Here is a 25,609-nt window from a genome sequence, read left to right on the forward strand (position 1 = left end):
CATCGTAGGCATCCAGGTAGGGCTTGACCAGTAGCCTTGACCTTCCAAGCCTGACCATGCAACCAGGCTTTTTATTCATCTGATTGTCCATCATCCAGACTATAATGTCACAGCCTGAGTACAAGAATACTATTGGAAACTGTGTCAGAAACGTTGCTAAAATCAGTACAAGTGATGCCACAATCCCAAACCTTTCCCCTTCACTCATGAGTACCTGGTACTGTTAGGATAACGGCTTGCTCTCTGTCAACCCATAAATGTGTTAATACTTGCTGCTTATTTAAACTCAATAGTTCCAAACTCCAGGACAGAATTTAGATATACAACTCCCATTATGTTCACTAGGCTTTGTATGGTTAAATTTTGGCAGTTGAAAAATGCTTCCACGTATCCAGAGCAGAATACATGGACACAAGGATGAAGACATCTGAGAATGCCATTGCTTGTAGTTACTCTGCAAGTCCCCTGGGACAGATATTTCTCAGTGGTCTTCAAACCCAAGCAAACTTTTCATGCACTGTAAAAATAAATCTCCCTCTGTAAAGAACTGCTGAGCAGGGCCCTGGAAAACTCTGGTCCCAGCATCTCTCTGATCCTTACAAGTGCTACTGAGCCAACTCATTTCTGTAGTGGTTGTCTCTTAAAAAGGTCCAGTAACATTTTCTCTTTGAGGTTGCATGCTACCTACTGCTTTTCACATCCCATTCGTACAACTAAAGAAGAGCACTTACTGCTTAACTTCCAGACAAAAAGAGGAGATGGAAAAGTGCTGAACTCTGGTTGTTTTTGTTCTCCTGTTGTCCAAGCTCTGTCTCTCTCTCTGCCCTTTCTACTTCTGCCCTTGATCACATGCTCACAGACCTTGCAAAGCTGTTGAGTTTATCTGCCATCCAGCATGTTACCTTGGGAGCAATCATCCCACTACAACCCTACAAATATGTTTTTTGCTGGGCTTATAGTTCAGTACTCCAGGAAGACCAGAAGTCTCAATCTGTGCTTACTGAAGGCAAAATTGTACTAAAGCAGCACAAAAGCTCTAGGGGCTTTTGCTTATGGGAGCAATTGGCTGTACTAAATCTTCCACAAAGCTTCTATTCCTTAGGGCCCAGCCTAACAACTCTTAAGCTGGATCTAGAGGAAAACTTCCCTCTGTTGAGGTTTAGGAGCCCAGGTCAGGGCCCGGACACTCCATTGTCAGCCTCCCACAGTGTCATGAACGTCAGTGTGGTAATCCCACACTGCTTTTCCTGAAATCAGAGTAAATCGGTGTCTCCGTGTAGCTCCATTCTCCGAGGAGGTATTCTTCCTTGTGGTAGGTGTACGGGAATTCAGAAAGTTCAGGCTGAGTTCACAGGGTTCAATTTTAAATACAATTTTATTTAAATGTAATCCTGTGGGCTAGCAACTGTCACAAATCGCTGTGATGAGGCTGGGAGACATAATTCACAGTTTATAGATGGAAGGCTGAGGGACAGAGAACTGAAGGGTATGCTCAGATACACTCTTTCAGCTGAGCCTTAACAGCTTAAGCGGTTACGACCCCTTGGCTGCTGGTTGCTGCTTTAATTCACACTGAAAGCCTGGATGTACCTCACCAATACTTCACAGCATCACAGCCAGAGGGGTGGGGGGCAGTTAACAGCTGAGAAACGATAACTGGAAATTAAGGGGCTAAAACTCCTTAAAATCAGTCGCAAGCATGTCTGGAAAAGGGCGCATGGATAAACTTGCCTACTTTCATTGCTTACATGCTAAGCAAACAGCTTAGTTCAGTTTCTCAGTGCTTCCTTGTGGGCTGGTGGGAACGTTTCAGGCATTGGAGAGTGAACTCCAAAATAAGCACTAGCAAATGTTGCCCTTACAATCACGAAATAGTAAATTGTGAGGCAGGGAGGAAGTAACAAACTAAGGCACCTCAGGCACTCCTCATATGTCTTCCCCTCCAGAACTCTCACCATCTCTGTAGTCCTCCTTTGGACACTCTCTAATGGCTTTATGTCCTTTTTGTACTGTGGTGCTCAAAACTGCACATAGTACTGGAGGTGAGGCTGTTCCAGCGCAGTGCAGAGTGGACAGTCCCTTCCCTCGCCCGGTTGGCAGTGCTGTGCTCAATGCCCCCCACAATACGGCTGGCCACCTGGATGCCTGGGCACAGTATTTAATGGAAAGCCAAAGAGATCTTCAGAGCCTGATCCATCTAGCCTGGAGGTTACATTCAATTCCTCAAATACACGATTGACTCCCACTCTTGAAGATACTACGGAGATGCTGAGGACAACCACCTGCAAATGTTGTGTGCAAGCACACATAGTTGTCCAGGCTCATCTTACTACACATGAGAAAGAGCCATTTTCCAGTGGATGATTCTTCCTGGAATACAGTCACCTTTTCAGGATGCTCCCTATTAATAATGGAGAAACTGTGTTGAGATTTAACTTGCAGGCGTTTAAAATGAAGTGAAATGAGTCCTTAGTGGCTTACTTCATAGAATAGAATAGAATGGTTTGGGTTGGAAGGGACATTTAAGATCATCTAGTTCCAATCCGCTGCTATAGGCAGGAACACCTCCCTCTAGACCAGGTTGCTCAAAGCTTCCAGGGAGGGAGCACGCACAGCTGCTCTGGGCAACCTGTTCCAGTGTCTCACCACCCTCAAAGTAAAGAACTTCTTCCTAATATCTAGTATATATCTACCCTCTTCCACTTTAAAAGCATTTCCCCTCATATTGTCACTACATGCCCTTCTAACAAGTCTCTCCCCAGCTTCCCTGTTGGCCTCCCTCAGCAGGCCCTTTCAAAGATCACTGCTTTATCACTAGCTACCAATCTCAGTACTTTCTGCTCAGCTTCTCTGATGTTGGATTGGCTAAGATTAGAAAGATCATCAGCTATCACGAAATCAAATGTGACAGTTTATGAAGAATGCCTAGTAAGGTCAACTGCACAGGGACTTCAAGAGTGAGACTCATGGAAGTGGTTGGTGGTTCCATTCACACCAGGACCAGCTCCACATTACCAGCAGGGTTGGGGAAACCTTAGATTTTGGCTGTCTTCATAAATGTAGGTGCCTATTCTAAATCAGTTTGCTTGGCTAGCTTGAAGTCAAGGAAGGATGAGGCTGTACCAAGTTAGCATCTTTGGAAAAAGAACCAAGCCCTCAGTCAGAGTGAAAAAGCAAAGGATGAACACAATGAATGCTCATTCAGTGAACATACACCCAAACAAGAAGCTGGATTTTAATGTATACCTTTTCAATTTTCAATTAGCTCTCCTTTTTAGAAAATTGCTAAATCTCACAGAGGCATGGCTTAGCTGGGATAACATCGCTTGCTTTGCAACCAAATACATTTTGAAAAGGGAGCTTTGGAAAAAGTATGGCCATTTGTGACATGACAGACCCCAGAAGATTTGAGTTGGGCACAGAGATACTAGAGAGCTAAGCTTTGACACTTGAGCTATGACATTTTTCAGTCTTTGCATTACTTTGCAAACTGTCTGTATTAAACTTAGCAGTGTAAATGCCATTTCACATTTAGATAGAAGCTGCCTTATATGCTTTGTCCTTAGCACTGGTCATTCTGTTTCAGCAGAAGACTGCTGGCAGGTGATGGGTTTGAAACAGTATAAACCTTAAGGCTTTCCATGCTTGGTTCTCATTAATACCAATCGAGTACTGTGTCCAGTTTTGGGCCCCTCACTGCAAGAAAGATATTGAGGCCCTGGAACGTGTTCAAAGGAGGGCAACAAAGCTGGTGAGGGGTCTGGAACACAGGCCGTATGAGGAGAGGCTGAAGGAACTGGGAATGTTCAGCCTGGAGAAGAGGAGGCTCAGGGGAGACCTCATTGCTCTCTGTAACTGCCTGAAGGGAGGTTGTAGTGAGCTGGGGGTCGGCCTCTTCTCTCGTGTCATTAGTGATAGGACCAGGGGGAATGGTTTCAAGCTACGGCAGGGGAGATTCAGGCTGGACATGAGGAAGTATTACTTTTCAGAAAGGGTGGTCAGGCACTGGAATGGACTGCCCAGGGAGGTGGTGGAATCACCGAGCCTGGGGGTGTTCAAGGAAAGGCTGGATGTTGTGTTGAGGGACATGGTTTAGTAGGAGCTGTTGGTAATAGGTGAACGGTTGGACTGGATGATCTTTTAGGTCTTTTCCAACCTTGGTGATTCTATGATTCTATGATTCTAATAAGCCAACCTAATTGAAAAAAAACCAACAAAACAACCCAAAAACCCCAAACAAAAACGACAACCAAAAAAAACCCCAGCCAAACAAAGCACAAAAAACCCCCTCTACATTTGTGTTGTCCCTTGTTCTCTGGATTTTGCAAAAGAAATGGCAGTAAGTCTAAGAGCCCTGCAGCCTCATGTCAATACTGTGAAACCAGATACAATTAGTGAAACCAGAATTACATAATGACTGAGGAACTGCTTTTACTTTGAGTCTGAATATTCTCTACAAAACAAAAACACCACCACACACACACACACACACACAAAAAAAAAAAAAAAAAAAAAAAAGACACAAAAAACCCAAACCAACCCAAAACCAATAACAGGAAAAACAAACAAACAAACAACTAAAAATTAGAAATAAAAACAACAAAACCAACAAGAAAAAAACACACAATCACCCACAAAAAGCACTCGTGAAAATCAAAATGGCCAAAGTGCTTCGGCCACCAACTACACGTACACACAGATGGGTTTTCACCAGACTGACTGTAAAGTCCTCAAGGATTAAAGTAACTGCATCACTGATTCTGTCTTATCACATTTTTAGATTTGTACCTATTTCAGGACTCATTTTTTTCCTTCACCTCAGTCCGAGAAATACTGATGAGCTTACAGAGACCAGGGGAATTTGTACTCTGATGGAACTGCATTTCTCTTCGTATTTCTCTGTGAAATTAATAAATAATCAACAAATGAGTAAAAAAGTATTTATTTCTTTTTTTTTTTTTTTTTGCACATGAATGATAAGTAAAATCAGAAATAAAAAATAGAAATAAAAAATAGAACAAGTTTTCTGAAACATATAGCCTTATTTTTACATCAAGTACTTTTTTGAATACAAGTTAGAAAAACATAAATTTCATCTTGGACCCATTTAATATTCATGCATTACTGCCTAGGAAACTAAAATACATTTTCTTTTTTCCTTGAAAAGGGACAGTGAACACTTCTGAACTAGACAAGTGTGAAAATAACAAAGAATTCAGTGCAAATTTCTCAAATGAACATTCAGATTATATTTCCTTTCATACTTGATTTCTAAACAGTTCACAGTTCAGTTCTCTCCCATTTTGAAACAAACATAATCATAAATGCAAGGGAAAATTGAATACACCAATGCCTCTTCATCTTTTAGATTTCAGGAATGTCCTAATAAACTCTTCTGGATGTTCTTGTTTGACCTGAAGTCGGGTAAATTTTGTGGAAGCAAAGCATCTCTTGATTTCTGATCTAGAATGCCTCAAACACATTCAAGATTTGCAGAACATTTTGGTCGCTTGCTGTAGGTATCACAGTGAACTGGGTTCACAGTTAAAATATATAGACATGATGTTTAAAATCGTGTCCCTCATTACTTTTAACAGTTCTGTAACAAAAAAAAAACAAAACAAAACAAAACAAAAAAAAAAAACAAAAAAAAAAACAAAGGCAGTTTGATAAAGTTATTTAAGTTAAAAATGTCAGCCTGCATGTGGCCTATCATTACGGATCTCATTAGCATCCATTTCCTCCTTGTTTTATGTGAACTCTGGTTGATGTTTCGGTTGAAGTTCACCCCATGGAAAATATCTTGTACACATCCACAACAATAATATAATGAAGTGTCTCTTATTTTTTGTTTTTACCTAAAGGACTACATAGGTTTCAGCTTTGTTCTCAACATTAAAAAAAGTACATGTTGATTTAATCATGTTTAGGTTTCATTCTGCCAGGAAGAAAAAAATAGAACTACAGCTCCTCCATTAGCCCCTCGGAACACACCCCCTAGCCCAACCTTAGCACCTCAAGAATCAGCCTGCTCACACAGACAGACCTAGGTAACCTATTCTGGATACCAGAACACGGTTGGTTGGACAAAATCATTCAGATTAAGTTCAGTGAAATAACTCTTATCAAAAAAAAGTTGAAACGTCCTTAAAATATAAAAAATCAACATTTTTCATTTTTTGATGATTTTAAATCTGAACAATTGGACTTTTAGTCTAAAAGTATTTTGTTGAATGTGACTAAAATTTGAAATATAAATGTGGAAATTGCACAAAGCATTTTGCTACGCAGCTTCTAAATCTTGAAATTATGGCCACTAAAATCATTTGCTCTGTTAAAAACAACCAGAAAATAGAAAGTTCATACAAAATCAAGTAATTATATAGGAATTGCTCAAGGATGCTGTTGGTCTGATCTTGCAAAATACATAGGCAAGTGCTTAACTTTAAGCATGTGAGTCACCGTGCCAAGAGAGGTTTTATGGCAAACACTAATGCACAAATATTAGTTAGACCAGCTCTTCCACTTCAAGATAAGCATAGACATAAGTGCTTTGCTGGATATGGATCAGGATGCTCAGCACCTAACAGGACTTTAGGCCCTGGTCCAGCAAAGCACTTATCCACACGAACAACACTGCTGACTTGAAGATCACTGCTCATGTGCTTAACATTAGGCATGCTTGTAAGTGCTTTCCTGGAAGGGCCCGATAGACCAATAGTGGATAAGCTATAAAATCTGAAGCACTGTATGTTTAACACACCGCATATTTAACAATGTTAATCTGCTGAGATTTGCTTTTTCTTGGAACAGGGCACATCTAACTTCAAGCATTTATTTTCAGAAAGTGCACTAAAAAAGCCTTTAAAAGCTGGTTTGAGATTATGGCAAGTTAAAATAATATTAGCAAGTCTCCTTACGCTTCTTTCATTTCTTCTTTGGATGTTTTTGTGCAGGCATCTAAAAAGAAAAGAAAAAATCCTAGGCATAAGAATTAATCTATTCAAATAAGCATCCATGCATTTACTTTGTCTCTAAAAGCCACGAAGTCAGATGCAATTAATACTTGAAAGAATCGCTAACTCTTTTAAATTTCAGATGTGAATGCAAATACTACCATCATTTTGTGCCATCATTTTCACTGAAAAATACCAAATCATCAATTGTCACTCCTACAAATAGAAATGATTTTATTACTTCAGACTGAAAATGATGTGCAAGTCCCACCCTGATATATCCCCAAGTCAGTGCTTTATTTCCATATGAAGTTTTCCATGCTCACTGATGTCAGTCTGTTTGCAATGCGAAGTCTTAAGAGAGTGGGACTACAAGAGCAGCTTAATCCAAAACCAACTACAATAAAAGGATCACAACTCATCAGATATTTACATGAGTGTGTAGAAACAGCATGCTAATTCTGAAAGAGCAATAAAGTTAGACCACATTTCTGAATGGTGCTGGCATATTGTCCCAAACTAAGCTAAGAAGCAAGAAACAGCAAAGCAGCACTTCATGATGACCGAGTGCTACTGCTGGCCAGTCACAGTAACTATATTTAAATCCTCATTGTGGTAGGAAATATTGTTTTATGTATTTGGCACCACGTGTTCTTCATAACTTCTTACAGCTACACGTTAAGAAGGTTTCAAAGTTACTAAATGTATTACATTCTTTCCTAACAGGAAAAGAGTTTTGTTTTCACATGAAAGCTGTAATGGCTCTTGGAAATGGCTCATGTTCCTCTGTCATGCACAAATTTCTGCTCAAAGGCACAGTAACTAATCAAACGTCAGTTGCTCTAAGTTACAGTATAGCAGTCAGCTGAAGTTGAGATGTGACAAACTAAAGCACAGCACATGCACATACAGAAGACTATTTCTTACATGCAGAGATTGATGTGAAAGCTATGTTTAGAGAAAGAAAAAAAGAAAAGCTCAGATCAGAAGTCCACAAAAGTCTTCCACCTGTATCAGGACTGCCCTTCTGTCCTAAAGTCTGACAGAGAAATAGGATTCTTTTCTTAGAAGAAATGTTCTCAAATTGTTCAGTCAATGAACAGGTTGATGCATTTCCAAAACTATTAAAAAAAATACCAAAAGTAGCAGATTTATATATTTAGAATAAAAAATATTATCTATCTGTCCCACTTCACGGCTTGTTTCTTCTGTAAATCTCTCCCATTCGTGTTTTTCCGCTGAAATTCCCATCCCATGCTTGCTTCCTTTCTCAAAATTTTCCAATGCTCAGAATGGGCCCTCTCTTTAGAGATGCAGTTTCTTTCCTCTCATTTTCCAAAACATAATCCTTAAGATGTTGCTTACTGCAGAAAGCTTCACCATTAACATGACAATAAGTGCCCATTTGTTCTATTTTCATTACACTATCCTGCACTTTCATTAGTGTTCTTCAAAAGGCTTCATCAGTGGTGCATCCTTTTTTCTACTGATACCAATTTGGAAGGCATCTTTTATTCTCAAAATAAACCACTGGGCTAAGTTGAATGCTTTTCAAAACCCAACCCTTCCAAGTTCACAACTGCAGTTGCTCATTCTGGGCTCATTGAGTGCTTTTCTTTCCAACTCATAGTAAGAAAAACCTCTGGATAAACAAACACGTCTGCTACAGGGTTTGTTTTCACTTCTAGTGCAGACAAGTAAGGTAGAAAAAAAAAAGGCAAGATGGAAATTCACGAAGTAGTGCACATCAAAAATTATCACAATGGCACTTACTATTATTTTTTAAGCTTATCTAATAGTTAATGTCAAAACAGGCAGCTCTACTGACAAAGCTGCTGATACTTTGCTAAAGACACCTGAAGAGCAAGGCAGTGTGGTATAATAGGAATTTCTCTAAGCTTAAAAATCAATGAAGTGTCTGCATCTGAATCACACATTACTGTTTGGATGTATACTGAGAAATACTACAAACTGTCTTCCAGAAATAAGGAAGACATAGAAATGATTCTTCAGAATGCCTGAAAACCGTTTATTTATTCTAAAGAATGTCATTCTTGGCCTAGATGATTCAGTTTGGACAAAGTGGGAGAATTAACTCTACATTTGTTCCTTGTTCCAGCTTCATTGAGAAGGCTCAATGGTGAAATAAGTATCTTTGCAATCAGAGATAATTCCATGTATTTGCCTATTTACAAGCACAGCTTTGAAAAAACACTGTTTTGAAAGGCCTACAGATGCCAACAGCAACTACAAAACAGCATACAACGCACAGCACAGTTTTACATTCACTTCTGTTTGGAAAAGAACACCGCAGAGCTCTTAAACCTAACAGATACCTCTGTAGCACAAGGGCTGTAAAAGGCAAGTAGGTCTGAAATGGGAAAATGGCAGTCACATTTTCTCTAAAAATCCCTATTATCAAGGGATTTAAGTAGATTCTCTACTGAGCTCAAGTAGCAAAGAATGATGTTAAGATCGTCCGTCTCTTTAAAGCATTGCAGCTCAACCACAGTAATGGTGCAGCCCATGAAATGCTTAATGCTTGGTTTCTTCCAGCTCTGCAGGACTGGCTACATCTATACAAACAATCCCAGTGACTTCATTTTTTCATTCTGTGAAATGTAAAGGTTGCATCATAGTACATAGCTATATCCCTCTGTACAATACAGGAATTCCTTACAATGAGGAAAGAATACACACAAGAGTGAGTTATATGTTCATATAATAGTCCAACTATGTGCAGGTCTTCATAAACTTAAATCTTACCTAAGATACTCAACATTTATAATTTTGCATCCAACACCACATAGGCTTTTTCAAATGTACACTGCTGTCTTCAAGTAAATCTTCCCTTAATTACTTTCGTAAGGACCTATACACCTTGGAACTAAACATAAAATATTCCTATATTACTATGTGTTAAGAGATTTATCATTGAAGTCCACAGCAACATTGTAATTCATTAAGGATTACAATTCACACACTGAAAAATACCAAAAGTCCACAAGGAATGTCTTTAAGGCTAACCCAACCCCTGAAACATACAGCAAAAACAATAAACACAAACTGTTACATAAAGCACTTTATTGCATTACATGGATGTTGAAATTTATCACAATTGTTTCCAGCATATTCAAAACCAAAATCCCAATATATCTTTGCCTTGATAAACTGGCACTAACGGTGATGCTTACTTCAGCCCTTAGATTCTCATCCACATAGAAATCTGATTATGCCACCCCATTTGGGTGTTATACTGAGTAAAAACCTCCAGAGCGTTTCAAGAAATGATCTTCCTAATGAACAAAAATCCTCTCCTTTAACATTTGTCACAGGAAAGGGCATGTCTCCAGGCCAGAATGGAGTGCAATGACAAAACTCTGTGGTGACACTGACTGAGGTTGCCCTAGAAGACGAATTAATATGGCTGCACTGTATGGTATGTGCTAATTCCAGGCTGGAATTTCACCATAATACTGAGACAACAGCAGTCCCACAGATACCTTCATCACACTCCACCACAGACGCAGACATGTCTCAAATAAACTAGTAACAAAAAACCAAGCAAACAAACAAAAGATAGCTTAATGTAAAAGTAACCACTATATAAAACTTTTTCAAGAACAAGTGTTCATTTTGATGCTTTAGGTTTGGAGCTAAAAAAAGAAGAAATGGATTTCATTCCACTCTTATCAACTTTGGCCAGAGCCTTCTGAGCTGCAGACATCTTGCTGTTTGTCTGTGAGTGAAATGACGAACAGAACAAGTTAAAAAGCATGCCCGTAGGAGGGGAGTATAAGGTACAAGCTCCTAAATATACAAGTCAAGTAAGAAGTTGAATTACATTTTTACTAAGATAGTGTTATGCAGGCTTTAAATTGTAGGGAGAAAAAAACCTTACAAAACAAATTTGAGATTATTCCATCAGAAAAATACTTGTCATAAATTGCTTAGCCTCAGACAAAGACAGAGAATCAATTACAAGGAAAAGGAGGTGAAACATCTTTCCTTTCTGCAGAATGAGATATCCCAACTCGAACGTTTACTTTTGGATAATCCCTGAGTGTACATTAAGAGGAATAATGCATGCAATATAACAGATGCATACTGTACCCTCCGACTCAATCTCATGATTATGCTGTCAGCAGGCTGAATTACAGCCTTGCATTACTGATGATGAATAATTCACACTGATTTATTATCAAATTCTTCACGTGCAGTGAAATAAAGAGAAAAGAAATGGAAGGACTGAGAATGAAGAAGGTAACCAACATTTGCAAAGCACTTTGAGGCCAGTGGGACAACTTCCCAGACTTCTACACCTAAAACAAATTTTATGAGGTATTTATTTATTTATTTTTAGACAGTGCTGACCTCATTTCTTTCTTACATTTTAAAAACATTATTTTTAAATCTCTAGGTGTTTTCCCTATTAAGAAAACTTTGCATTGTCCTTTCTTTATGATATTTCTCAGACTGCGGGACTTCATAATTACACTACTTGAGATCAGCTAGAAGGTTATGGATAAGATGGAGATAGGCAACTACAGTATGATCACGCTGCTGTACAAACATGAAGAGTGCTTTAAAAAAGGAAAAGAATACTATACCATATGGAACCCAAGAGCTAATCTTTCTTTCCCAGAATCTCTCATCAGTGTGCTTCATTATCGTATCTAACATTAAAAGGAATTATCTCCCCTCAGTCTACCTTTATGCTCAGTTCAAAACCAGTGGGTAGATAACAGAGAAAGGGGAAAACGTAGATTTTATACCAGTCGTCATCTCCACTTGGGGTCAACCTGCTCACTTCAAAACTAGTGTGTGCCCCAAATATGAAAAAATTTGAAGGGAGAAAGGGTTTTATCTGTCAATAGCTGTTTCCCTTTGCAGAAGGATGAAGAATAGTCAGCCTTAAGGCCTCAAGGTCACAAGACCACCACAGAGGGACTTCTTATCTCCCACTGGACCACAGAAGGATTCATCTTCTTTCAATACTACAAGAAACAACCCAGTGCAAGCCTCACAAGCTTGGCAAAAACACAGACAATCTATTTTTCACATCTATGTTGCTCTCCTAGGAATAGTACAGTGGCAAGCAACACTGAACTCAGATTTGAATTGGCCTCCAAACTTGTGTAAGACCTGGAAGACATCAAGCTCAGTGTTGATTTAACTGTGCTAAACTGACATAAATAAATGCACAAGCAATATTTCTATGTTAAAATACAACCTGCCTTCACAGCCCTTGGAATGTAAGTGCATGCTGCCACCTTTGCCTCTTTTTCAAATAACCAAAATATAACAGTTGTAATCATTATGCCATAAGATTTATTGTGTACTAATTTCAAAGAGCTTTGCAAACATCAGCTGAGCATCTTAACACGTGTCAAAGTCTAACAGCTTCACTGGAATGTTCACTGATAAAATACAGCTATAAATAATAAATAAATAACAGTTTAGAAGAGTTCAGTATGGAACAGAAGACCTGAGTCAAGTTATGCCTGAAAGCTGATGATGATGCAGCTGCATACATCTGACATTAGGCTTTTTTTTCCTCATTTTTTTCTTTTAATGTGTTTTGGAGTTGAGAAAAAGGGGCTCTGTGCTAATACTGAGCTTTAAGCTACGCTTTAACAGAACATGCACGAATGCAAGGCTTACTTACCTTTTTGTTTTTCAGATTACTGCTGTTAAACTTAGTATAGTCTTCTTCTGCTTCCACAGGGACATCTGATAACTTCCTTTTCTGAAATGTTAGAGTGAGGAAGTTGCCCTGTCAACCACTTTTAAGATGTACACACATGGTAGTTACTAAGCTTTGGCTTTGTAACGTAACCATAGCACCAAAACAGGACTGGCAATGAACAGAGGAATCTGCAGTAAAAGCTGAAGATTTCTTTTTGTAATTGTCTTCTTTACATATCTGTAGTCTCTACAGTAATGAGAATATATCATTCACTGTCGTAAGAACTATTATTTCTTCCCAGCCTCTGAAGAATGACTTACAGAAATGACTTCAATCCAGTTTCTAATTTCCATGATTTTATCTGTGGTGTCAGACTCTAAATATTTAGAGAACCTTTATGGAGCAGCTGTTGGAAGCCAGTGTCTAACAGCCAGTGAACCCAGACTCTTGTCAATCTCACAGAACTGTAAAGGACCAGCCACTCCAGCCAGTATTATTGCTATCTGCCAGCACAGGTGGATCACTATCTAGTCTCTTATCTGTTTGTGCATAACCTCTAAAATTAATTAGTTCTTACAGTTTGGCAAAAAATGAAACACTGACATACAGTTCTGCTGACTGTTTCGTCATTTGAATCCAGCAGTATATTGAGAAGTTTGACTCGGCATGCGTTGAGTGCCTTTTAGCTTCAGAAATAATAGGACTTAAGGGTTCTCAGAACTTCACATGATCAGGCTGTAAGAATGAGTATTTCTTTCCACAAACTGTAAGCATGTGCTTAGTTTAAAGGTGAAAACTTTCTGGTATGCTTCCAAAAGGGGAAAAAAACTGTATATATTTTACAATGTCCTATTTTTATTATTACTATATATCTGATATTACTACCCTGTCCTTAATATCCTGTGAAATCTAAGCTATGGCCTTCCTAGTTTCTGTGCCAAGGAGAGTGATTTTGCAAGCAACTTGGATGGTACCGTACCATTTTAAGATCCTGTTTTATTCATGTTGTTTACAGAGCTTGTGATCCCCACTCCCCACCCTGCTTTCTCTCTCTCTGGCACTGAAACCAGGTCTGCAGCTTAGATTTCTCAGCTCTTAGAACCAGATCCAACAGCAGCCTTCTCTTTTGATTTCAACGGTATCTGGATCAGACTCTCTGGGAGGCTGTTTACTGAGCTGTGATTACATTTTCAATTGACAATCTAATGAATAACGACTATGCTCCTCTTTTTGGAATCTGATAAACAAATGTTTAAAACTTTAATAAAATGTTTGCATTTCAGCAAAGGATTTGCTCTTCAGCTGTAGTAGAGCATACACATTCTTTTTGTAAGCTGTCTTATCTACAGCCAATGGCCAGACTCCCTGTGCTGACAAACTGGATAGTATGAAGATTACAACACAAGATCAATGGCACACTCTTGATTACAATACGGATTACAAATAATTTTGATTTAATCATTAAATCACAATGTCCAGACTGCATCCAGCTTACTTTGGTACTAAAAGAGACAGAATCTGCCATAGCTTCTTCTGTCAAGCATAGAAGCTTCTAAATTTCTCCTTCCTTGCTAATTTATCTTAACAGCATTTCCAAATGTGCAACTACTTTACCATACTAGAAAATACACGCTATACTCTACTTTATTTGCACTAATTGTATACTATGACTGCCAAGACACCTTGCCCTCACAAGGAAAAATTTCAGTGCAAGTAAAAATGGTCAAAAATGCACTAACGATTTCAGTGTACAAGTCACACTCCTCTGAGGTTGTGAAATAAAGGAGAATTTTAAGCTCCTTAAGTTGCAAAGATAGATGCATCATGCAAATCCTGCTCTGGAAATTCATGGGATCCTCAGCAAGATTTCACTGCCCAACAACTGAATAGTTCTAAGCCTCGTTTCCTCTGTAACCCAACTGCTGAAATACAACAGTTTTTAAAAATAGATTCTAAGAACTATCCCAATGGAATAAAAGCTGTTCATACACAATATGTAATGTACATCACGTGCAGTTTAATATAGTTGTCGTAACATCTTATACATCCTTATACAGCTAATGAATATCAGTTGGCTCATGATGTGTGCTTAATATTTCTTACAATGTGTAAAGATAATTCTTAACAGAATCAAAGGGCCAAGTAACTGTGCAGCCAGAACAACTGTCCAACCACATGGAAATAACTTCTATCCACAGATATACATTGGAGAACAAATGCTATTAATAACAGTAGGGCCCAATTATTCCTACATGTGCTAGCTGACATACTGCTTAGCAAAACAGTCACTGAACCAGCCAGAAACAAAGTTATTTTAGACATTGTTTCAGTAAGTAGCAGGGACTTTGCAGGAAAGGTCACTGCAGTAAGAAATCTAGTTTTAGAATACAGAATATTCAGTATACAGAGTGCCTGTATATTAAATGACAAAGAAACTCAAAAGTGGGGCTTAGGATTCCAGAGGGCAAGCTGTGCAAATCATCTGTGCTATTTCTCAAAGCCAAAGCAGAAGGCTTGATATGTGAGGAAGACATTTTGAATGCAAAAGAAAAAGATGAAGTGATTTTGGATGTTCAACCTCAAAGTGATAAATCTTGAAGAAAAGAGTTTGTCAGACTAAACCAAATGAATATTGCCCCTACAAACACTTGAACAGATGCACACATTTCCCCACCCTCCTCAAATTAAAAGATATTGGGAGTAAGCAAAATTCTACAACAAATGGGAAAAAAAACAAGAAAAAAACACGTTTGTTTTAGGGTCAGGTAATACAGGGATAAAGTGAAAAATGCCAAAAAGTCAAGCTGAGTTAGGCCTTGGGATGGAAATTAAAACAAACAGCAAAAGGTGTTTTAGCCACAGAAGCAAAAATGGAATCAAAAAAGCATGGCTGCTACACATGAATAGATATTAAAACTAATCTATGTCTAACCCTAAAACAGGTTAAATCCTTTGCCTCTTCGTTTTCAAAGAAGATGAAGGGTTAAACATGAGCAGAAAAAAATAAATCTCTCTGTTCAGGACAGAAGTAAAACTCAATACACTGACACTGTTGGGAGAATGCTTCAAAAATCACAAGTCCAGAAGTAAACCCTGGCAACTATTCTACTGGATAGGGGCTATATTCTACAGAACAGCAAAATATCCATCGTACATTAGAGAAGAAAAGTAGTAATAATAGGACTCAGAAGAGTAGAAAAGGGGAAAAAGTGAAAGAAGGAAGAACAATTAAAGACACAGACTAAGTAAAAACTAAATGTGGGTAATGCCTACTGACATGGCCTTTTTTTTTCTCCTCCACAAAGATAGTACATTTTCTGGTGACGATAAACGTAAGAGATTGCCAGAGGATCTGACCCCTGAGGTAACTGAAATGATATAAAATTAAGATTACATGAGGATTTTAGGGTAGGTAAGAATCTGTGTGAAAGGGAAACAAAGGCAAATAATGCAGAAAGGGATCCCACAGGGATTGGTGAATATTACCAATGGAGTGCCATGTACAATACATACTCAAAATGATCATTGTTAAAGATAAAAGCATGCTAACATTTACTGAATGTACACCACGGGGTACCATTATGGCTACCTAAAGAGCTTGCAACACTGTGAAGGAAAAGCCAAAGATCCTTCAAGTCTTGAAATGTTATAAATGGATGAAATGTCCAGAAGTACAAGGTCATGTACCTACCTACCAGCTGGCTGTATGAATTTCAGGTATAAACTGAATGCTGATCCACTAAGGGTTGCAGTGGAGAGAAAAAAAGACATGCGTGTCTTAACTGTTTGCAGCATATCTGCCACATCACACAGTAAGAGTGGCAAATGGGATTCTAAAATATGATGAGAGACAGTACTTCCAGTTAAGACCAGAACGGATTAATGCCACCGTATTGCATTGATAAAGATGTTATCATGAAAAATTATATTACTTTGGTCACCTGTCTTCAAGCAATCTTGGAACAGGTGCAAAGAAATGTGAGATATTTATGAGAAAATGGAGAACCCATCTTCCACAATTCAAGCTTAGATTTACAAAATGAAAAGAGAAAGGATATGCATTTTCCCTTTACACACAGAGAGAACTAATGGTTATGGAGGGAAAAGAACCATTTCAATGAAAAAATGAACACAATAATGTTAGCACAAAACCACAGAGGAATAAATTGGCTATGAATAAATTCAAGGTGGAATTTACAGGAAGGTTTCTGAGCATCAGAGGAATGAGGTTATAGAACAGAATTCCAAGAGAAGTAATGGAAATAAAAATCCTAATGAATCCTACAGTGGAGAACGGTCAGTGTACAAGAGATTACCCAACATGGTTGTCTGGGAATCTGTGACCCAGGAGGTCCCTTTCAGGGTCCTCATAAATTACATACAAAAAGAAACCTATGAGGTCATATTGTCCCATCAACCTCAATAAAACTAAATGAGCAAAACACATAAGAAAAGATTGCTGACCAAAACTATAAAATAAGTCTCTCTCTTCACCCCCCCCCCCCCCTTTTTTTTTTTTTTTCCAAATTGGAAAACCAACCAAAATATTGCTTAACGTAAAAGATAAAAGTACATGATAATGTTCTTGTGTTATTTCAGACTGGATTTTTACAAGGTCAATTTACTTTACATATTGTATTGTACCCAGTGCTTGGCTTAATTCAGTTTTAACAACAATTCAGAGAGATTAGCTTACAACAGACTATATCTGTCAATATCTTTCTTACCTTCAACGGTGGCTCTGGTGCTGGGACTGTATGCTCTGGAAGACTGCAGAACAAAAAGACTTCACATTATAAATTTAGACAGCTGGATGGCACAACCTAAAGTTTAACTCCTCCCCAGCAGTGGTTGCTTTGTGTGTCAGTTGCTCACACATGGCATGTGTTTACAAAAAATGGCTCACGGACCCTTAGGTAACTAAAACAGAGCCAGAAACATGGGCTCTTAAAATTTCTTAGTCTGGGCAGCCAAAACAGGAGACTCCCACCTTACCTTTGAAAACTTTGGGTTTTTTAGTAAGATGATATCATAAAGTACCTAACACAATAGCAGCACTAACACATAACTATAACAAAGTTAAGATATGGGGCCTCTGAGGTGTGAACTGCACATTTTTTCTATAGGCCACAATAAGAGAATGCACTAAGCAAATCTGAATGGAAGGGAAAACACTGAGTCCCAGACACGCTCCAAGCAAACTGCTGCTGGTTAAGAACACAGTATGAGGACACTGACTCACCTGATAAGAATAGATAAGAAGTGTAAGTTAGCACAGGCTAGATATGTGAACTCAAATCCCAGCAGCACTGAGCGATTAGGAAAAAGGAAAGAGCACTGGGGATGAGGACTGTATTTCCAGGCAGCGTTATTCATGCTCCACAATTACGGACACAGTGCTTTAACTCTTTGGATTTCCTTTTATTCCCCTCTAGAATTGCATAAATTGCTTGAGCATTTCAGATGCAATTGTGATAACAGACGTTTAGGAGATTTAGGTATTATTACATCTCTCCTCCAGCCCACGTCCTCAGTATCACAGAAGGGCACAATGTACATTTGAAAATATCACATTTAAACAGAATGTGAAGGGGTAGGATTGTGTTATTCACTGTAATTTTGATGACCAGATATAAATATTCAATAGAAATGACCAAAAGGACATTAATATATGCCACATGTGGCTAGCAGCTAGCTGAAACAAAATGCTTACCCTAGGTATTTTGACAGCTCCTTGCTCAGCTCTTCAGTAATATATTCTGATATTAACCCATGGGCATATCGCACATAGTCTTCAGCAACAGGGCAGAGAAAAGAAAAGAGAAGAAAAAAAAAGAGCATTCACATTATATATAGTCATGCTGCCTTAGTCATGATGTATGCACTACCATAAATCATAAGATTGAACTAACAGTAAGAGACTTCTAATGGATACACTGTGATGGTTCTCTGTGTTGAGTAGTTTATGTTACATGACACTTGTAGGTTTAGTTAAAAAGTAAAGACTTACTACACTCACTTTGTCAGCACATGTTATTAATATCTGCTGTATGTACTTAACAAAAACTGTTCACTTTCAGAGAACACCAGATATCATGTATTTTTCCGAAGAAATTAAATTTTAAAAACCTGCAAAAGTAAAAAGCTGACTCAACAGAACATGCAATCATTAATTTTAAAGCATCTGGATCTTACAATTATTTGGCAAGCCCTTCAGTACTAAAGTACATTTTCTGGCTTCAACTGAAAACAATTAGATGAGACAATGAGTCTATTTCAAAGTCTTATACTTAATTTCAGTACTTTATGGAAAATGCCAAGGCCTATCTAAACATCGCTGGCAAGACAGGATAATTATCTGTGGAAATAAGAACTACTAGAAGCTGTTCTCAGTACGGGGCACTCCTGCTATAAACGTCTTTCTGAGAGAAAGGAAAAAAAAAAAAAAAAAAAGGTGACTCTTTTAAAACATGAAGTTCTAAACCAGACCTTTTCCAGTCACGTTCTACACCAGCACTGACTGATCATAGGCTGGATCTTCTAAAACTTACTGTTGTCAAGGCTGCTAGGGAGTAACTTTATCCACGCAGGAAGCATTTGCCAGAGAGACATTAAACTAAAATCTCACCTCTGAATTCCACATACAGTACGCCAGTTCTATCTGCTCATATGACACACTTGAGAGAGTTCAGAAGCGCATGGTAAACTTGCCTCAGTGGTAAAGAACTATTTTTAAGGTGTGAGAGAGAGTTTCTTTCTTTTTTTTATTTTTTAATTAAAAAAGCTCAGTACAAATTGGCATTGAAGCTGAGAGCATTAACAAACTGACATCAACATATGCATTTCAATCAGACTGTCATCAAATTCACAGAATCTTCTGTCTGCACTTCTTCCTCCACTACCTTTATTCATCAAGTTTTTGTCACTCCCTAAGTTTTTTTTACAGGGTCAGGAGAGAAGAAGAAACAATTCCAATCCAAGACAACTTCACTTCTGTATTTAATATGCACAATTTATCTCCTAAGAAAATTATTCCAATCATTTCACTCTCAGCACTGTAAGACTGAACGGCAAGGACAAGTCAACTACTTACTATCACAGCCAAATATAAAATTTAAAATGTATTTCTGCCTTCAAGCAATCTTCACTGACTTCCTTTAGATTAATAGAATGGCTTGGGTTGGAAGGGACCTCAGGGATCATCAAGTTCCAACCTCTGTGCCACAGGCCGAGTTACCAACTGCAAGATCAAGCAACAGATCAGGTTGCCCAGGGCCCCATCCAACCTGGCCTTGAATATCACCAGGGATGGGGAATCCACAATTTCTCTGGGTTACCTGTTCCAGCACCTCACCGCCCTCTCAATGAAAAACTTCACTCTGAAATCTAACCTAAATCTTTCCTCTCTCAGTTTAAAACCATTCCCTTTATCCTGTCACTATCTACCCATGTAACAAGTCGATTTCCCTCCTATTTATAACCTCCCATTAAATACAGGAATGCCATATCGAGGTCTCCCCACAGCCTTCTCTCCATCAGACTGAACAAGCCTAGCTCCTTCAGCCTGTCTTCATCGGGGAGGTGCTCCAGACCTCTGACTATCTTCATGGCCCTCCTCTGGATACACTCCAACAGCTCTACATCCCTCCTGTACTGTCAGTCCCAGACCCGGATGCAGTACTTCAGATGGGGCCTCATAAGGGCAGAGTGGATAGGGACAAATACTTCCCTCACCTTGCTGGCCACCCCTCTTCTGACGCAGCCTAGGATGTTGTTGGCATTCTGGGTTGCAAGTGCACACTGCTGGGTCACATTAAGTTCTTCATCTACCAAGACTTCTAAATCTTTCTCAGCAGGGCTATTCTCAAGGAGTTTCTTCTCCCAGTCTGTATACATACCTGGGATTACCCCAAACTAAATGCAAAACCTTGTACTTTGCTTTGTTGAACCTTATTACCTACACACGGGCCCACTTTTAGAATTTATCAAGGTGTCTTTGGATGGCACCCCTTCCTTCTGCCGTTATCAACTGCACCACTCAGCTAGATGTCATTAGCAAACTAGCTGAAGTTTCACTTGACCCCAATCACTGTTTGCCTTCCAGGTACTGGAACTTAGTCTTGATTCATTACTAACCTGTCAAACACCAGGAATACCTGTGCACCTACCTTCTTTGTCTTCCCAATGAAATACTAAAGTTTCACATCTTAAACTTTGCCTCCTTTCCTCCTTGCACTTATTACGTACATCTAGGTTTTTGCCCTATGACATGTGTAAAAGCTAACTATAATATTAATCTATTTGTAACGTACTGAAATTTCACAGTACTCCTACACAAGTAATTCTCTACAGATATAAACTGCACTGTCAAGACAGTGAAAGATCAGGCAAGAAAATGATGCTTATTAAAAATAAGTGTTGAGTAAGGTCTTGTTTGACTTCCTGTCATTCATCTTGTTACATACAGTGGAACTTCCCCCAAAACTTACCCATTTTTAACCTTCAGTATTCCCAACTTAATTGCTGCTTGTTTAGATCTACAAATCTAAAAAGGCAAGTATATGCATACTTCCATAAGCAAGCAGGAAGATGGAAAAAACAGTGCAGATTAGCAGTTTGGTAAAAAATTTCAGAGATAAAGTATTTAGGTATCATCAAGATTGTCACTGTCAGGACAGGACAGCTTTCCATTTCATTAAAGTAAAGGTAGGAAAAAACAAAAAAAAAGCTACTGTGAAGTTAAAGTAACTTACAAGTTTTACAGCACTGCCTCTTTTTAAAAACCATGTATTACAATCTCTGTTCTATAAAACTGTCTAGCTGCCTCTTAAATCTCATTCATGCTGTTTCCTTTGATATCGTTACTTGGTAACTCCTTTTCCACTTTGTCAGCAAATTGCTTTGTTTTTCTTTATTTTTCAGTGGCATGCAGACTTCTGAATCTCTTAGTAGTAATCAGAAACAATTTGATTTTGTTCATTTTGTTCGAAACCTTTTTTAATTTTCATTAACTTTCAAACAACTTATTTCCCAGGTCATTTTTAGGTTTGTCTACACAACTTCATATGTAAGTGACAATCAGGACGCAGCCCTCACCAGCAAAAAAAGGTGATTAGAATCAAACAGGACCACTTCAGGCCTTCTGGTACAGACAAAGCCACTTTCAGAGATATTTAATATATATAGTATTGAAGTTTTTGCCCTGAATAAGTGCACTTGTGTGTATTCTACACCTAATCTTCCTCTTTGACTATGTCTTTCTTATGATCCCTTTCCTTTAAGGACAATCATATAAACAGCATTTGCGTGCTAATAAAAATAGCCTTTTCTAGTGTAGACTTTTATTGTGTGGATACTCACACACATTAAATGCATGTGCCCTATTACACAAGATGGTCTCAGTTCCGCAAAACACTTCAGCATATATTCCAATGAGAAAACAACTTTTCTGCAGGTTAAGAAGCAAAAACAATCCAGCTGAGACCTACAGTTAAATGCAATGGCCTCGATGAAGATACCACCTCAGAAAAGTCAAGAGACTCAGTCACAATCTGTCTGCATCTTTCTGTGTAAGGAATACACTCACTGCAGACTTTAGTACACTTTAAGTATGTTTCAGATGCTGTGTTTTAACTACAGGCACGCAACTTCACAAAAACTGAATTTATTACAGTGCTTAAATGGTTAGTTTCCTTACCTTCTTCAGCATCAGTGATTTGTTTACCGCTGACAAATGTAGCTGAATATATCCTTTCGCCTACACATATATTGTTGCTTTTAAGTGCTTTCACTGTTTGATTGACCTATAGGAAACCACAGAATGAAATGTCTATATCAGTGTTGTTATGCACAAGTTAATGCAGTGACAAAGCTCTTGTAATTTTGTTTCAAGCATATAAAACACTCAAGTTATGGACTGTGGTGAAATTTAATATACATTTGTAATGACTAGCATATGAGCTCAAAAACGCAAAGAAGCTAGCACGTTTTTGAGCATGTTGCCTTGGTAACACAGCACCAATTTTGCAGCACCCTGAGATGAGCAGAGCTATTCAGAAGGAACAGTCACCATTATACAGGTGAGAAATATACCTGCTAGGAGAACAGAGAATCCCTGAGCTCAGATGAACTGCAAAGATGGACTACCGAGCGCTGTTACACCGTATCTAACACAGAACACTGTCAGACAAAGAAGTTTTCAACAACACTAACAGGTACTGCTTGGACATAAAAACTCAGGCATTCGCTGCAAAGTACGTTTCCCCTAGATTCAATTGAGGGATGCCACATGGCTCAAAGCACAGATATGAACAAGCCAATATGCACTTGGATTTTAAACATAAAGTAATTCTGAAAGTAAAAGAGAAACACAATACCTTTTTCTTTAACCACTTCAACGTTTTCTCTTGGCTGTACTTGTGAAATTTCTGACTGCCAATCTCTGAGATAAAACCAAATAAGGGGAAGAAAGTCACAACTGGTATGGACTGCATTTTCAATACGCTTAGAATCTTCAGAGTTGTAGACAGAGTATGAAAGTTAATTTGCAACTTGGACATGTTTGATATCAGGACAAAAAGTTGCAAAAATACTGGAAACATGAAAAAATAAACAGACTGAACTGATATGAGTCTGAACAACCTAACAATCCTTAATTAGGCTCCAATCCAGCAAAGTACATATTTTATTTATATATGTGTAATCTCTTGCTGCCTGAATTCAGTAAGACTTTTCTCAAGCCCTCGTTTGCCAAATTTTCACTGCCCTGCATTGCTGGAATGGTCATTTTAATTGCACAGTTTGCAACATAAAACGTTGTTTCTATGACTGCTTTAAAAAAAAAATCAACAAAACAAAATTAAAAAAAAATCCCACAAAACCACACCAAACCCCACTACACAGTATGTTAAACCAATAATTTATGAATTCCAGCAATTAGTAAGGGGCCAGGAGAGAGGGTTGGTTAGGAAGATAAACTATCTGCCCTTTCAATAATCCCTTTTCCTATAACTCCCTCTCCTTTTACTTCACAAGGCAACTCTAACTGAAGTTTTACCTCTATTCCCTTTTTATGCGACATAATACAGTGTCAGAAGAAAACAGAATAAAAACAGTGAAGCATACTCCTAGTGGGAGGAAGTACAAGATTCATTTTTGATTTATTGTGCAGCATAAATTAACTCGATGATATAAGAATTTCAGAAACTTTATCCCCTGTGACAACTAGGGTACCATGAACACTTCGCTATCCATGTGTGATCAGTTAGCTGCAAATACGTGAATTCAGGATGCTGAGGTAAAGGAGAGAGAAAATTACATGGGCTGATCAAAATTTTAGGATAAAAATTATTGAGTATTACTTCACAGAGTTTCAGTTTAGAAATGGAAAAGAATGCCTAATCAGATTACACAGGAGATTTCAGAGTCCGCAATGTTTGAAGCTTGTTCTTTAGCAGGTATTTCAATAGCTTTTAATCTCCTCTATACCATTGCCATAAATACATACATCTGTTTCATGTCATTTATTGACTCACTATCATATTTCAACACTCGGTTCATGGAGTTTCCTTTTCCCCTTGCAAACAACAACATATTATTTATGATTGTTTCAGCATTTCCTTCTTTGGGGTTTATCTTGGCTCCTTCAAACTGCATACAAATATCTAACTATTATGCACTCTTTATGTATGCATGGTAGGGGGTACAGAGAGGTCAGGGAAAGCTGTCTTCAAGATAAAGTTTAAATCCATCTCGCTAGCTGTAGAAGAGTAAAACACATTTTTTTCTGAGTAAGAAGGAAAAAAAGGGCTAATATACACTTTGCTTCATGAAGTTGATGAGTCGCAGATAAAGTAATTAGGTGTGACATTGCTGGCTGCAGTGACTTACAAGATCTGAAAGAGAAGCAGAAAATGGGGGAGACACTCTGGATTCTTGAACCTGCTTCTCAAAGAGCTAACATGGTTTGGGTCCAAGTACAGTGAGCACGATTCATGGATTCCTCTCTTATCTGAAAAAGTTTGAGGAAGGGACGTCCTCCTGCCACCATCCCCCAACCCACGCTGAAAAGTAATTCCAGTCTGGATTCCCAGGCAGACTCCCCCACAACAGTATGATTCAGAGTGACTCAGTTAGGGAAAGGAAACGTAGAACTGTGAAGCCATTTTCATTAAAACATGTGAAAAATAATTATGCTGAATCCTTCAGAGATCACTTTGTTTGAAAATATTTTGTGTGCTTGACAGTTTTGACTATTAAACTCTAGAACTGACAGTATCTGAGACCTCTGAAGAATTAAAGTGAGTTATGAAAGTCACAAACTGCTGACAAAAGGATTCAATATTGGAACGTGGATTTAACATGTGATGCACATTTGATATTGGTGAGAGTTAGCGACTATGTTTGATAATATGAGTATATATTGGAAAGCTTTTTTTCCCCCTAATGTGTCTGGTGCCTATAAAACTGGTCTGAGACATCTGGAAAGATTGGGTTTGAGAAATACAGATGGAATATAAGTGGTTCTACAATTAAATAATATGTTCAGCGATCGGGTAATCGCTATGTAGACTTGGAAGTTTCCCCGATGTATTGTTGAGCAAACTGCCTAAAGCACATTTTAACATCCATTTTCTCAGTGTTTTCCATAACTCAGAAACTCATATGGCCCCTTTTTCCTACCTTCTGGGAATACAAGCTTGGCAATATTACTTAGTTATTCTAATCAGGTAAGTTCTCTTGGCTCTCCATGTTAATCACATCAGACAAGATCACAGTGCAGTTTTTGCCTTGCAAAATGAAACACAGAGTAACACTTTGGCACTGGAGTTCATAACCTTTTCTCAAACCTTCTCTGTCATACACTTTATCCAATCTTTGAATTTATTAGCAAACAACCTGCCCAACCCAGGCTTAGTGAGCCGTAACACACTCTTTTCCCCAACTACTGAAGCAGGTAAATGGG

The 25,609-nt window shown here is 38.3% G+C and overlaps 1 protein-coding gene across 5 annotated transcripts in view; it reads right to left on the reverse strand.

Annotated features, from left to right (window-relative positions):
- Window positions 1-4,882: 4,882 nt before the first annotated feature.
- Window positions 4,883-25,609, reverse strand: part of RNASEH2B (ribonuclease H2 subunit B) — a 44,825-nt gene continuing 24,098 nt past the window's right edge. For 3 of the 5 annotated variants that reach the window (XM_042866903.1, XM_042866902.1, XM_042866900.1), the window contains exons 6-11: window positions 23,022-23,086; window positions 22,343-22,448; window positions 18,359-18,437; window positions 17,373-17,415; window positions 12,625-12,705; window positions 10,024-10,695 (exon numbers count right to left, since the gene is read on the reverse strand). In XM_042866903.1, coding sequence (XP_042722837.1) covers window positions 10,588-10,695; window positions 12,625-12,705; window positions 17,373-17,415; window positions 18,359-18,437; window positions 22,343-22,448; window positions 23,022-23,086 — 482 coding nt within the window. In that variant the 3' untranslated portion in view covers window positions 10,024-10,587. Of the gene's footprint in view, window positions 4,900-5,004; window positions 6,961-10,023; window positions 10,696-12,624; window positions 12,706-17,372; window positions 17,416-18,358; window positions 18,438-22,342; window positions 22,449-23,021; window positions 23,087-25,609 lie in introns of those variants that run through there. The other 2 variants (XM_042866905.1, XM_042866904.1) reach the window with 2 other exon arrangements.

Source organism: Lagopus leucura, unplaced genomic scaffold (genome assembly GCF_019238085.1).
Source record: "Lagopus leucura isolate 7727_CA_CO unplaced genomic scaffold, USGS_WTPT01 Super-Scaffold_100001, whole genome shotgun sequence".
Classification (NCBI taxonomy): Eukaryota; Metazoa; Chordata; class Aves; order Galliformes; family Phasianidae; genus Lagopus; species Lagopus leucura.